Source organism: Leuciscus leuciscus (genome assembly GCF_965113295.1).
Source record: "Leuciscus leuciscus genome assembly, chromosome: 1".
Taxonomy (NCBI): Eukaryota; Metazoa; Chordata; class Actinopteri; order Cypriniformes; family Leuciscidae; genus Leuciscus; species Leuciscus leuciscus.
Window position 1 is genome coordinate 27103345 of NC_138725.1, and position 14574 is coordinate 27117918.

At 38.5% G+C, this 14574-nt stretch overlaps 1 protein-coding gene and 1 long non-coding RNA gene across 3 annotated transcripts in view; one reads left to right on the forward strand and one right to left on the reverse strand.

Annotated features, from left to right (window-relative positions):
- The window catches only part of LOC309501768 (uncharacterized protein), a 35112-nt gene extending 21017 nt beyond the window's left edge, over nucleotides 1–14095 (forward strand). Inside the window, exon 2 of the mRNA XM_082174019.1 lies at nucleotides 12503–14095. Coding sequence (XP_082030145.1) covers nucleotides 12508–13548 — 1041 coding nt within the window. The 5' untranslated portion in view covers nucleotides 12503–12507 and the 3' untranslated portion in view covers nucleotides 13549–14095. The remainder of the gene's footprint in view (nucleotides 1–12502) is intronic.
- Nucleotides 4613–11746, reverse strand: LOC309503244. Of its 2 annotated transcripts, XR_014207579.1 has the most exons (4): nucleotides 11583–11746; nucleotides 5953–6009; nucleotides 5376–5448; nucleotides 4613–5285 (listed from the first exon to the last, which is right to left on the reverse strand). It is a non-coding gene; the product is annotated as an uncharacterized lncRNA (long non-coding RNA). The 2 variants fall into 2 exon arrangements; XR_014207580.1 differs by lacking the exon at nucleotides 11583–11746 and having other exon boundaries at nucleotides 5953–6095.
- Nucleotides 14096–14574: the final 479 nt, after the last annotated feature.

Genomic DNA, 14574 nt, shown 5'->3' on the forward strand with positions numbered 1-14574 from the left:
CAAACCCTGCAGAAACCCTGTAATTAAAATGGCATGTTAAATAGCCCAACACATCTAGTACTTACGAAAATGTTGATTACATTTGTAAAAAGAATAAAAATAAACTATAGGGTAATGCAGCCAAAGCCAAATTATAAGAAACCGAAATGTTTTATTAATTGATTAGTTGTTGGGTCTTAAATTCAGGCTATTTCAGTCTGACTCTGTTAGTTCACCTCAACTCCTGATCCGAGACGTTCTTTCCTTTGCAACTTCATATTTATCACATTTGTTCTCCTCCTCTCGTGTCTCGAGACGTTAGTTGTCGACTCGTCAGTGTCTGACTCTGATCTGTCTGCTGGGCCGTGCCGTGTGTGATAGGCTACAGCAGGGCCGGAAACAGAAACGATTAGTTCATCTTTCGAGTCTCGAGTTCGGGTTCGGGTCCGAGTCTTTCGTTCTTCCTGTCAGTCCCATAGAGGCTATGCTGTCATTAGGTGAGTTTCTGGAGGAAAATTAACATTCTGTACCCAATATTTATCCAAATGATTCGATATTGAATCAAGATCACAAGAATTGAATTGTGAAATTTGTCAAGCAATAATAAAAATGAAAACTCATAGATACAGACGGTTGGTCTGGGAACGCCCCCGGGAACGCCCCGTCACGTGATGTGAATTTAGCCCGTGGGGGAAAACATTGCCTTGGCGCTCATTGAAATACACGGGGCAATCATGCCGAAGAGTTGCCTGTACCGTTTTCTGTACCGCCAATAAACAAACAAATTATGAATTGATGTTCTACATCCTTCCTAATAAACACACAGAACCGGAAATGAGGACAAAATGGCTTTTGAACTTTCTTTTTTGAGATTACTGTGTGAGTAGATCCCTGAGTGATATAGTAGTGGGTGTTAAACTCGTATTAGGCAGTGGTGGGCTAGTTTTGTCTACATTAGTGTTGTCACGATACCAAAATTATTGTTTCGATACCGATACCAAGTCAAGTATTGCGATTTCGATACTTTTTCGATACTTTTCCTGAAAAGGGAGAAACACTCTCAAATATCATTGCTGTGCTTTATTTTAAAACCGGGACAACATTCTAATCATATAACACACTAATAAATGAGCATATGAACAGCAGGTATATTAAACATTTGAACAAAATATGAAATATAAAAATATAAAAAATAAATTAGAGCAATGACATTCAAGGTAAATTTTTTTTATAAATTTAGCAGCATTATCTCATTTATCATAAGAAACATAAGAGCTTTATCTTGATTCTGAACTTTGAATAAAAATATGAACAGCGATTATATTAAACAATGTTTAATATTGGTAACCAAGGCCGCCTTAAAGCACGGGCTTACCTGGGCTGAAGCCCAGGGGCCTCCCAAGTTCAGGGGCCTCCCATGTTCAGGTTCATGATGAGCTGAAAAGGTCATATTGTTTTAACTTGTCAGATTTTGTCGCTGTATGTCGCTAGTCGCTTGTGGGCGTTGGTAGTGCTGTCGCTCTAATGTTATTGTTAAGGTGCGTTCACACCAAACGCGAATAGAGCGTCTGGCGCGAGTGATTTCAGTGTTGTATAGACGCGTTTACGCGCGTCTAGAGGTCCCGCGGCGCGAATGAGGCGAGACTGCTCGTCTGGCCACATCTATACAAAACACCACCACAAGTGATATTATACAACTATATCATTTTAATTTGACTAGGAATTAGGCTCAAAAGAAACAGTATGCTGTTGGGAGAGTGTTTTTATATTACACACAGCAGTGTTCAGGGATTAAATCATTTACTAGATTAACGATCGATCAATCTACAAATTAAACTCATTCATACTGTCATCAATTACTAAAACGTCATCCGAATTTGACAAATAGGCTAATACATTTTCTTGTCCCTAATAGTCAACATAATGCACTGTAAAATGAACTGCAGCAGTGCTAAACTTGCATCATAAAACTACAACACTCGAACTATAAATGTATGAATTAAACTCACTGAGACTGTCGACAGTTTCTTTTCCATGCATTATTTTATTATATCCATGTTTGTGGTTAGTTACAGTCAAATCATATAAAACAGTGAAATCGCCCTTGAACTCTTCTGTCTTGCCTGCACTGCACTCGAGACGGTGACGGGAGCTGAGCTCCTCTGAAAGGCTTCTTTCCTATTGGTCGTCACTCGCGAAAATCGCTTCTCATTTGCATAAAGTTGAAATTTAGTTGCTGTGTGTGGTTGTTAAATAAAGTGTCTTGTGTTTATGTGCTCAGTGATTTGTTAATAACAATATTAAAATGAAAAACAATATTTAAAAAAATCACTGTTGTAGGTCTCGAAAGAAACTAATGCATTTTGTGATGTAGATTACCTATAGATAGGCTATTACACTTTTTTTAAATGAGACTCTTTAAATTGAGGGGATGGGGGGCCTACAAAACCTCTCAGCCCCGGGGCCTAACATTAGGTTAAGGCGGCTCTGTTGGTAACATATGATAAGCCTCATTGGTGATATATTTGACATGTGGGGAGAGAGTTGTGGAAGGCCTATACTTCATGTTAAACATAAATATATAGCAATAGCAGCAAAGACAACGTCGGCAGTGTTGACGGCAAAATAGGCTACGTACATTTATATTGTATTTATGTCAAAACTTTCAAACATCAAAATGTCATTTATTAATATGTATTCGTGTCAAAATGACATAGAAACATCTTTTCCTATTCTATTTTGCCTGGAAACGCTTCCAACAGGCTTGCGTGTCGCGTGAAAAATAGGCGTCGGTTCTATTTCTAGCATGCACACGTTTTCCGCGCGTCTCGAGCTGCGCCCAGACGCGTGTGTCACGCAGGCAGTTAACATGGGAGCCGAAATAAAAACGGACACGACACGCAGTCAGTGTGTCGCCGGCATTACAAATCTGGAAGGCGTATCGATACTAATAAATTAAGGAATCGTGACGTTTTTCATTTCCGATTTACTTTTGAAGTATCGGTTCACCGTGCAACAGAGAAAGGTAGGCAACGTACTTCCATATGTCACTCCTCGCGTCATCTATTTCTACGAGTCGTGGACCACTTGTGCTCGCACATGCAGCCATCTCGCTGTAGTGTTTTGTCACATGACACTGACAGCGGCAGGTTCTTTGCTGCGTGCGTCAGGAAAAAAACACAGACGTCCATATGGGAGGCGTTTTTTTTTTTTTTTTAAGTATCGATACTGATAAATTTAGGTATCGTGACGTTTTTAATTTCCGAGTATCGCGATACTTTTGAAGTATCGGTACACCGTGCAACACTAGTCTACATCCCTTACGAAAAAGAACTATAGTAATCCTATAAGATTTCTATAGTAGTGTATAATACTTATGTGATGTTCTGTAATACCTCTAGTACTTCTATTTGTCCCAAAATACTATAGTATTCCTATAGGATTACTATAATATTTTGTCCCAAAATACTTCAAGATTCCTATAGTTGTTTTTCATAAGGGATCTCTCATTCACATTAGCGTTATCAGCTGAAGGCTCATGACGCGAGCCGTGAACCTATGGAGTAGACTGCAGTCTGTGAGTTACTAGAGGACTTTAGGGATAACTGTCAGGTCAGCAAAGTCCCTCTGCAACTTTGTACTACTGATCACCGTTTTACAAAAGGATTAATAGTTTGGAGTGAAGCATACGTACAATTGGTAAGTGACAAGGTTTTATGGAGTTATAGTATGCAACATAAGTTGATTGAGTTATAGGCTAATGTTACCGCTACAGCTGCCGCGATGTCTTGGAGATTCAACCAGATAACAAAATATGTCTGGAAACGACACCTCCAGCCATTTGGTAGTTTTTTATTAAATAAGGGCTATCATAACCTATTGCTGTTAATTTGACAATGTACCGTTGCCGGTCGGCAGGCGTCAACACTGTAAAAATAAAAGGTGCCTGGAGGAACCTTTTGGGGTTCTTCACTTTGCCACACCGGCGGAACCGTCTGTAGATCCTCTAGGCACCCTTTAAAAAGGGCCGGTTCTCTGAGGAACCACACAGGTTTCCTGAGGAACTCTTATATAAGGCACTGTGTGGAACCACTGTGGGTGCCTCCAGGAACCAAATTTCAATTTTATTTTATTTGTATTAAATTAATTTCATGTTGTTACTATGGTTACCACCATTAACTTCTATTATAATAAACAAACTGAACCAAATACAAAATAAGAATGGTTTATTACATATTTTAGATCCATTTTAATACATACACTTCCATGCACTTGGAAAAAAAAGCTAGTAATAGATTAATATCAATGAATACACACACAAAAATTGTATAATACATAAGTAACATGAATAATCAACCATGTGTACAATAAGCTACACAAGAAAAGACATCTCAACAAAATGCATGGAAAAAACATGTTCCAAGTAATAAATAAATGTAAATTATAACAATTTTGACTAATTAAAAATGTCCATCTTCACTTAATTTTAAAACATGTTTCAGTCCACTTGTTAAGTCTGACGTCACTGTTTCCAAGTCCAAAAGCTCTATCGGATGCCAAAAACAAACAACAAACAGTGCTAATATACACTCATTGTGCTGTTATATTCCTGAAAATTATGATCCTAACCTTTATCTCTATTCCGAATCTTAGATGGTTTAGTTATTCAGCTATTTTGAATCATAAAATGTTGAAGTCTGGGATGCCGTGAGACTGGAGACTGTAATGTACACTATGGCTTTTGAAAAGCTTAAATGTGTGACTTGAATCAACAGTTCCCATAAATGGTTGTTGAGTATTCTCAATATCTAGAAACAAGAGAGGAAGTAGAAGTAGAGGCTTCGACCCGGAAACAGTATTCCTTATGTCACAACAAGCAGAAAACATTTTCCATTTTAACAGAGTTAAGGTGCAGTAAAATGATCTGTTGTTCTGTGAATGTTCACTGGTGAATTCACTCATTTCAATAAGAATCCACACGATCAGCAATTTTGTGTGGTGCTTCATACATTACATCGCTACACTGCTGACAATGGTCAATGGACATTTTTGCCTGTGTCATTTCACGAAATTCACAAATGTGATGCACCTTTACTCACTGCAACATAAAATGCAATCAATTATAAAATCTTCACAAGGGACACGTGAGGTACTTAACGAGTTAGAAAAGTGAAAAGGTGCATCAGCTTCATTTTCTGTTTGTTTTTCCTCTTTTCTGGTGGATGGTCCAGGCACTTCAGTGATTTTCAGGTCTACAGGAGGATTTTTATTCTTGATCAAACTTGTATTTCAGCTTACCGAGATCCCTGCAAAGTACAAAATGTACTGTTAGTAAGGTTATTAAAGTGATAGTTGTGAAATTTAAATAATTTCCTCAGCCTTGTGACGTTCCAAACCTGTTTGACTTTCTGTCTGTGGAACCCGAAACCAGATCTCAGGCATAATGCAACCCGTCACCATTCAATATCACTGCATGAAACACAAGCAGAAAAAAATTGTGTAATTCATTCATGAAACTATTCTTATGTACACTTGTCTAGTTCAATTCAATGCAACAATTTATGTAAAAATGGTTAAGCTCCAAAAATGTCCCAGAAAAGATCCTAAAAATAATCAATGAGTTCACAACTCATGTGTTATGGGTTGTGTTGTAAGTCTTATGAAGCCATATAATAGCTTTTTCCTTTTTTTTTTTTTGTCGAAAAAGACTAAACTTGAAGTTATAATTCAGGGTTCAAATGTCTTATATTCAAATGCATATGATTAAGGTATAGCCTATAAAAATGCATAGCATTATTGGCTCCAAACCTGTGATATTATTTTTCTGAGTAACATGAATGAGATTTGAGAGCATGAGGGAAGATTCAGAGAATAACTGATTAAAAAACACAAGTACACAGTCAAACAATACAATTTCACACAGAGAAAGTTCATAGTAATAAAGTACTTGCATGTGGTGTATAGGTAACTTACTGTAATTCAATGTTGCCTCTGAAATGTTCAGATTATTTTAGAAATGTACTGGTTGTTCTGGGGAAACAAAAGAACAAAGCTGATTATTCACAACATAATATTTATTGACCAGTAAATGGCTTTAAAATGGTATTTGAGAGAATGACGGCACATGTCAAGTCAAGTCAAGTCAAGTCATCTTCATTTATATAGCGCTTTTAACAACGTAGATTGTTTCAAAGCAGCTTCACAGAGATAAGCGTATAATTTAAGGTAACAGAGATTGTTTTGGCTTTATAGCAGAGTTAAGTTATTTTCCATCTAAAGTTAGTTTTGATTGATTTGCTTCCGTCGCAACGATCATTTGTTTTTAAATTAGGGGCCGCTAAGACGACACCATTCCCTCTACACAGACTTTAAACGCGAACCTGTGAGAAACGCTGATGGCGTTCACATGCGCATTTAGAATGGGTTCTATAGTTATGTGCATTTGAAATTACGCAGGTTTGGATTTTCCCTACAAGCCAAGCCTAAAAGCCAAAGTAAAAGTACTTGTCTTTCCTTATAAATTTTGATAAAGAATTTTATTTTATTTTGTCGCTTAGGGGTAGGAACGCGAAACGAATTTTCCCGACAACGCCTTATCTGTAGAGTGGTAGAGGGATCCTCCATAGGGACAGACTAGTTGAAACTTCAGCACTGCGTTGTCATCGGGTCCAGGCGAAGGTCCATCGTCAGATCTGGATACGGCCCGGATCCGGCAGGCTGCAGGAAAACCTCGGGATAAACACAGACACTAAAATTAGCGTAGATGCCATTCTTCTCATGATGTAACGAGTACATCAGGATTTATGGGAAGTGTTCCCGGTTCCGGCTGACCTAATCTATGCAGCCTAACATTAAATTATAGAAGTCTATAATGTATTATGTGAATGCTAGGTCAAAGAGATGTGTCTTTAATCTGGCTTTGAACTGACAGAGTGTGTCTGCTTCCCTGACAATGGTAGGAAGACTGTTCCAGAGTTTTGGTGCTAAATAGGAAAAGGATCTACCGCCAGCAGTCGATTTTGATATTCTAGGTATTATCAACTGGCCGGAATTTTGAGATCGCAATAGACGTGAAGGACTATAATGCGTTAAGAGCTCGCTCAAGTACTGCGGAGCTAAACCATTTAGTGCTTTGTAAGTAATCAGCAATATTTTAAAATTTATGCGATGTTTAATAGGGAGCCAATGCAGTTTTGACAGAACTGGGCTAATATGGTCATACTTCCTGGTTCTGGTAAGAACTCGAGCTGCTGCGTTTTGAACCAGCTGTAGTTTGTTTATTAAACGTGCAGGGCAACCACCCAGTAGAGCATTACAATAATCTAGCCTTGAGGTCATGAACGCATGAACTAATTGTTCCGCATTTGTCAATGAGAGCATATAGCGTAATTTAGATATATTTTTAAGATGGAAAAATGCAGTTTTACAGATACTAGACACGTGACTTTCAAATGAAAGATTGGTATCAAAGAGCACACCCAGGTTCCTAACCGACGACGAAGACTTAACAGAGCAGCCATCGAGTGTTAGACAGTATTCTAGGTTATTACGTGAGGACGTTTTTTGTCCAATAATTAGAAACTCTGTTTTTTCAGAATTTAGAAGTAGGAAATTACGAGTCATCCAATTTTTTATATCTGCTATGCATTCCGTTAATTTTGTGAATTGATTAGTTTCGTTAGGTTTTGAAGAAATATACAGCTGAGTATCATCAGCATAACAGTGAAAACTAATTCCATGTTTCCTAATGATATCTCCTAAGGGTAGCATGTACAGAGTGAACAGCAGCGGTCCTAGTACTGAGCCTTGTGGTACGCCATACTGAACTTGTGATCGATGAGACATCTCATCATTTACTGCTACAAACTGATAACGGTCAGATAAGTATGATTTAAACCATGCTAGTGCATTTCCCGTAATGCCAACATAATGTTCTAATCTATTTAAAAGAACGTTGTGGTCAATGGTGTCAAATGCAGCACTAAGATCGAGTAACACTAATAGCGAGATACAACCACGATCGGATGATAAGAGCAAATCATTTGTGACTCTAACGAGAGCAGTCTCGGTACTATGGTAAGGTCTAAATCCTGACTGGAAATCCTCGCAGATATCATTTCTTTCAAGAAAGGAACACAGTTGTGAGGATACTGCCTTTTCTAATATCTTTGACAGAAAAGGTAGATTAGAGATCGGCCTGTAATTGACTAATTCTGTAGGATCAAGTTGCGTTTTTTTAACAAGCGGTTTAATCATAGCCAGCTTAAAGTTTTTTGGTACGTATCCTAGAGACAAAGATGAATTAATGATATTAAGAAGAGGATCTATGACCTCTGGAAGCATCTCTTTCAGTAGCTTAGTCGGTATAGGGTCTAACATACATGTTGTCGATTTAGATGATTTAATGAGTTTAGTAAATTCTTCCTCTCCTATAGCAACGAACGAATCAAATTTTTCCTCAGGGAGGCTACAATGCACTGCCTGATGCGATACTGTAGTAGACGGTTGCATAGTTATAATTTTGTCCCTGATATTATCAATCTTATAAGTGAAGAAGTTCATAAAGTCATTACTGCTGTGTTGCTTGGAAACTTCTGGGCTTGAAGATTTATTTTTCGTTAGTTTAGCCACCGTTTCAAATAAATACCTAGGATTATGTTTATTTTCTTCTAATAGGGTTGAAAAATAAGCAGATCTAGCAGCTTTTAAAGCCTCTCTGTAAGTAATCGAGCTCTCTTTCCATGAAATGCGAAATACCTCTAGTTTCGTTTTCTTCCAGTTGCGCTCCATTTTTCTGGCTGCTCTCTTAAGGGCCCGAGTGTGCTCGTTGTACCACGGCGTTGGACTATTTTCTTTAATCTTCTTTAAGCGCAACGGAGCAACTGTGTCTAAAGTGCTGGAAAAGAGAGAGTTAAAAGTTTCTGTTGCAATATCAAGTTCTTCTAAGCTATCCGGGATGCTGAGATGATGAAACTGATCAGGAAGATTATTAATAAAGCAATCTTTAGTAGCAGAAGTGATAGGTCTCACATATTTGAAACACGGAGTCGGCTTTGAAGCCTTGGCTAAATGTAATTTACACGAGACTAGATAATGATCTGAGATGTCATCGCTCTGCTGCAGAATTTCAACGGCATCAACATTTATTCCGTGTGATAATATTAGATCTAGAGTATGATTACGACGATGAGTAGGTCCTGACACGTGTTGTCTAACTCCAATTGAATTTACAATGTCTTTAAATGCCAATCCCAATGCATCTTTTTCATTATCGATGTGTATATTAAAATCACCAACAATTAGTACTTTATCTGCAGTCAATATTAATTCTGATAGAAAGTCAGCAAATTCTTTGATAAAGTCTGTATGGTGCCCTGGTGGCCTGTATACAGTAGCCAGCACAAATCTCAAACGTGATTTATCGTTTACACTATATATTTTTACATTAAGCACCAATGCTTCAAAAGAATTATATTTAAAACTTGATTTCTTAGTGGTTTTGAAGCTATTACTATAAATTACAGCAACACCTCCTCCTTTGCATTTCAGACGAGGCTCATGTTTATAACAGTAATCTTGCGGGGTTGATTCATTTAAAGTAATGTAATCGTTTGGTTTTAGCCAGGTTTCTGTCAAACACAGCACATCTAGGTTATTATCTGAAATCATATCATTAACAATGAGTGCTTTTGAAGTAAGCGATCGAATATTCAGCAACCCAAGCTTTAGCATTTGCTCATCTGTATTATAGCTGTTTTTTATTTGTTGAACATCAATTAAATTTTTAACCTTAGATGGGTTAAAACGTTTTTTGGATTTCCAAATTCGGGGAACAGACACAGTCTCTATATGATGATAGCTAGGTGAAAGAGGCTCTATGTGATGTGATTTATCTGACCTGGGTGACGCGAGGCCGCTAGCAGACGGTCGGTTTAGCCAGTCTGTCTGCTTCCTGACCTGAGCCCCAGATTGTCATGTTTGAGCTCTAAGACTATGAGCCATATTACTAGAGAGAAGAGCAGCACCATCCCAGGAGGGATGAATACCATCTCTTTTCAACAGGTCAGGTTTGCCCCAAAAGCTTTTCCAATTGTCTATGAATTCTATATTATGTTGCGGACACCACCGAGACAACCAACCGTTAAGCGAACACAATCTACTAACTATCTCATCACTCCTGCGAACAGGAAGGGGGCCAGAGCAAATTACAGTCCTTGACATCGTACTTGCAAGTTCACACACCTCTTTAATATTAATTTTGGTGATCTCCGACTGGCGGAGTCGAACATCATTAGTGCCGACATGAATAATGATCTTAGAGAATTTACGATTAGCATTAGCCAGCACTTTTAAATTTGCTTTGATGTCAGGCGCTCTGGCTCCCGGCAAACATGTGACTATGGTGGTTGGTGTCTCTATTTTCACGTTCCGTGTAATAGAATCGCCAATAACTAGGGCACAATCATTCTCAGTGGGTGTTTCACTGAGCGGGGCAAATCGATTTGTTATGGTAATCGGAACGGAAGAGTGGTTTTTAGATCCGCGACTAGAGCGATCCCTCACTGTCACCCATTTGCCCGGCTGCACAGGCTCTACTTCAGCCGGAACCGACTCATGTAAAGTGTTCACTATGCTATGCACATCCAAAACATCTGAAGCTCTAGCACTCTTACTATCCTCAATTAAAGTTTGGATGCGTGTTTCTAATTCTGAAATCTTCTCTGTCAACCTAACTGTCTCCTTACATTTATCACATATAAATCCTATATTGTCGACAGAGAAGGCTATGCTAAACATGTGACATGAAGTGCAGGTGACAATAACAGGACAAGACATTACTCACCGTGTTTGTTGAGTGATTCTTACTCACCTGAGCTTTTATGAACTCAAAGGCGCGGGCGCGCGAGAGAAAAATAAATAAATAAAAATACCTGAGCGCACGGGTGGCGCGTTAACAGGCTAGCGAATTACTAGCGTTTTGTGCTAGTAGTACTAATAACAAAAGCTAGCGATGTCAGTTTAATCTGAGATGTTGGGTAAAATGTAGTAGTATAAACAACTAGAAATGGTAGTAAATGATGGTTCAAAACAAAGAAATACAAGGCTAAGACGGAGCTTACAGCACCGAAGCAAACAAACACACTCACAGCAGGCAAGGCAACGAGGCAGACAGGAGCAATCGATCAGCGAAATCAACCAGTATCTTAGTAAGTAATCAACATGTAACTTAGTAAGTAAAGTTAGGCTAATGTTAAACAAAAACAGACCAAACTATATTAACCTGCTTTTGTTATTCATAACAAACGCCAATGACGACAGCAGGAATCAGCTACATTAGTTAGGCTATCTCAGCAATTTGAAGACACAGTTTTACAGAATATGTTGAATTGAATGACTAAATCAATCTAAGACAATAAGTCAATAATTTCCATTTAACGTTAGTTAGCATCGCGGCTAAAACCTTCATACCAGATACTGTGCAATAAACGAGTGGTAAACACTGTAAAAAAGTAGTAATGTATAATAAATTTAGTATATATGTGTGTGTTTGAATATATAGTGAGTAGACTCTGTATTTATATTTATTTGGCGAGTTTACAAACCTTGTAATGGAGAGCCTCGAACGGCGGAAGCTTTGATGAGAGGACGGAGCCGTTACCCGATGACGTCGATCAGCTGAGCTTTGTTGCGCGCGAGCAGCGCGAGGATCACTGAAGTGACGACAGCAGAGGAATAGCAGCAGTTTCGTGACAGAATAAAACTTTTCTCCTCCTGGTTCTTCAAATAATAATAATTTATGAAGAAGTAGGTAAAATTATTATTTTATTACTATTATTTATTCAATAATAATTAATTAATTCTTATTATTAATATTATTATAATTTAGTGTTATTGTTTAAGGTTTAAATTAATCAATAAAATAGGTCTATAGATACTAAATAAATGTAAGCTACCCAGGTGATAAAAACGTAGGCCACTGTTAAATGTATTAAAGTATATTTGTATTGTAGGCCTACTAAAAACACACTCAAGTACATTTTTAATAGTAGGCCTACGTCTTTTTCACCTGGGTATGTATACTGAATCAAACTTAAGTAGCCTATAATAATAATAATAGGATAATAATAATCTTATTCTGGCCTCACTGAACCATTGGGTTCCTCCAGATGCTGGCTTTAACATAAGAGATCTTCCAGGAACCACTTAAATGTTAAAAGATCTTCCAATAACCCTTTTATCGCATTCAAGTTCCTCTATTTTCCCCCAAAGCACTTCGAGGTCTCATAGTAATGAAAAGGTGACTCCAGAACCTCTGAACTAAATACAAAGTGCTTAAAGGATCCCATAAGTTCCAGCAAGAACCTCAAAGATTGTCAATGCTCCTCCAGTAACCCTACTATAGGAGAAAGAGCTTTGAGGCACTTAAATTACATTTTGAAGTTCCTTGAGTATCCGACAGGATATTTGAGGCTCCTTTATGTACTAAAAATTTAACTTGTTCTTTCTTCACATTTCATTTCAGACCTGATGGAAGTGAAGGGGGAGAGTGAAGAACTGAGTGAAGTGGAGGAGGAGAGGGAAGAACTGAGTGAAGTGAAGGAGGAGAGTGAAGAACTGAGTGAAGTGGACGAGGAACATCATGTCAAATCTGGAGAAAAACCTTTGAGTTGCTCAAAGACTAAACAGACATTTTTAAAGAAAAGAAGAGCCAAGAAATCTACAACCTGCACTCAGTGTGGAAAGAGTTTCACAACCAAACAAAGTCTTGAGATTCACATGAGAATCCACACTGGAGAGAAGCCGTTCTCATGTGATCAGTGTGAGAAGAGTTTCACAACCAAACAAAGTCTTGAGATTCACATGAGAATCCACACTGGAGAGAAGCCGTTCACTTGTGATCAGTGCGGGAAAAGCTTCAAACAAAAATCTAATCTTAAGGAACACATGAAGATCCACACTGGAGAGAAGCCGTATGCATGTGATCAGTGTGGAAAGAGTTTCACAACCAAACAAAGGCTTGAGAATCACATGAAGATCCACACCGGAGAGAAGCCGTTCACATGTGATCAGTGTGGAAAAACATTTCTTGGGTCATTAAACCTGAAGGCACACCTGACAGTTCATACGAAGGAGAAGCCTCATTCATGTTCTGTGTGTGGAATGAGTTTTTCACTGCGGCAACATTTACATAGGCATCAGAAAAAACATACTGGTGTGAGAGAGTACATGTGCTTTGAGTGTGAAAAGACGTTTATTACAGCGAACTGTTTAAAACTGCATCAGAGAATTCACACTGGAGAAAAACCTTACAAGTGTTCACACTGTGACAAGAGATTCAGTCAGTCATCAACTCTGAAAGTGCATGAGAAGATCCACACTGGAGAAAAAACGTACAAGTGTTCACGCTGTGACAAGAGATTCAGTCATTCAACAAATCTGAAAGTGCATGAGAGGATCCACAGTGGAGAAAAACCTTACAAGTGTTCACACTGCGACAAGAGATTCAGTCAGTCATCAAATCTGAAAACACATGAGAGGATCCACAGAAGAGAAGCCGCACACGTGTGATCAGTGTGGAAAGAGTTTCTCTTTTAAAAGTCACCTGAAGATACACATGAAGATCCATGCAGTGGAGAAACCACATCACCACAGTCTGAGATCATCGTTCATCTTTATGTGCTGAGAAACAAAAGCTGTGTCCCAATTCAGGGGCTGCATCCTCCAAAGGCTGCATTTGAAGGCCGATTGCTTCACAGCGGTGCGAACGAGACTGAGAGGATGAGCTGATGGAGCAAGTTCGGGAGGACATGATATTTCAGAGAGAGACAGAGGCGATCACAGGAGAACAGGGAGAGAATGAACAGATTGTTTTCTCTTCTTGACAGTTTAAATAAACTTTTGCTGATGTGAATTAAAATGAGTAAATTTAACAATCGTATACACTTTTTATGCGAGTTATAGTTTATAAATGAAACACAAAATAATTTCTGTGAATTGTTTATGTTGTGTATTGCATTCTAAGAGTTGCATGTTTTGTCCTTACGACCAGAGATGTATAGTAACGAAGTAGAACTACTTCACTACTGTACTTAAGTACTAAAAGGCTGTATCTGTACTTTACTAGAGTATTATTTTTTTCTCCTACTTCCACTTTTACTTCAGTACATATTTTCGACGAGTGTAATGCTTTTACTCCGATACATTTTTTATGTGCTGCATCATTACTCGTTACAATTATAAAAATTTTACGAATGATTCCAAACCCACATTATCACTGCCAGAGCGGTAGATGGCTCTGTCACCAGGTTTGAAGAAGCTCTCCCAGCAAATCAAGCGATCAAGAAGACCGCGCGTGCTCCCGTTCTGCCTTTCGCTCTGCTGCCTGCCTCCACTGAGAACACTTGAGCTTTGGTAATTTGTTTCGAGATGGAAGAACCAGAACTTCGAGTGATCGTGGCGGTGAGGAAGGAGACCACCCCTGGCCCTACTTAGAGTCCATGTTTTCATTTGTCGGAGTGAAAGACAATTCATATAGATTGAAGTGCATAACTGTTAGCCGTCATGAGGACGCCGACGCACTGAATCGTTCGTTCT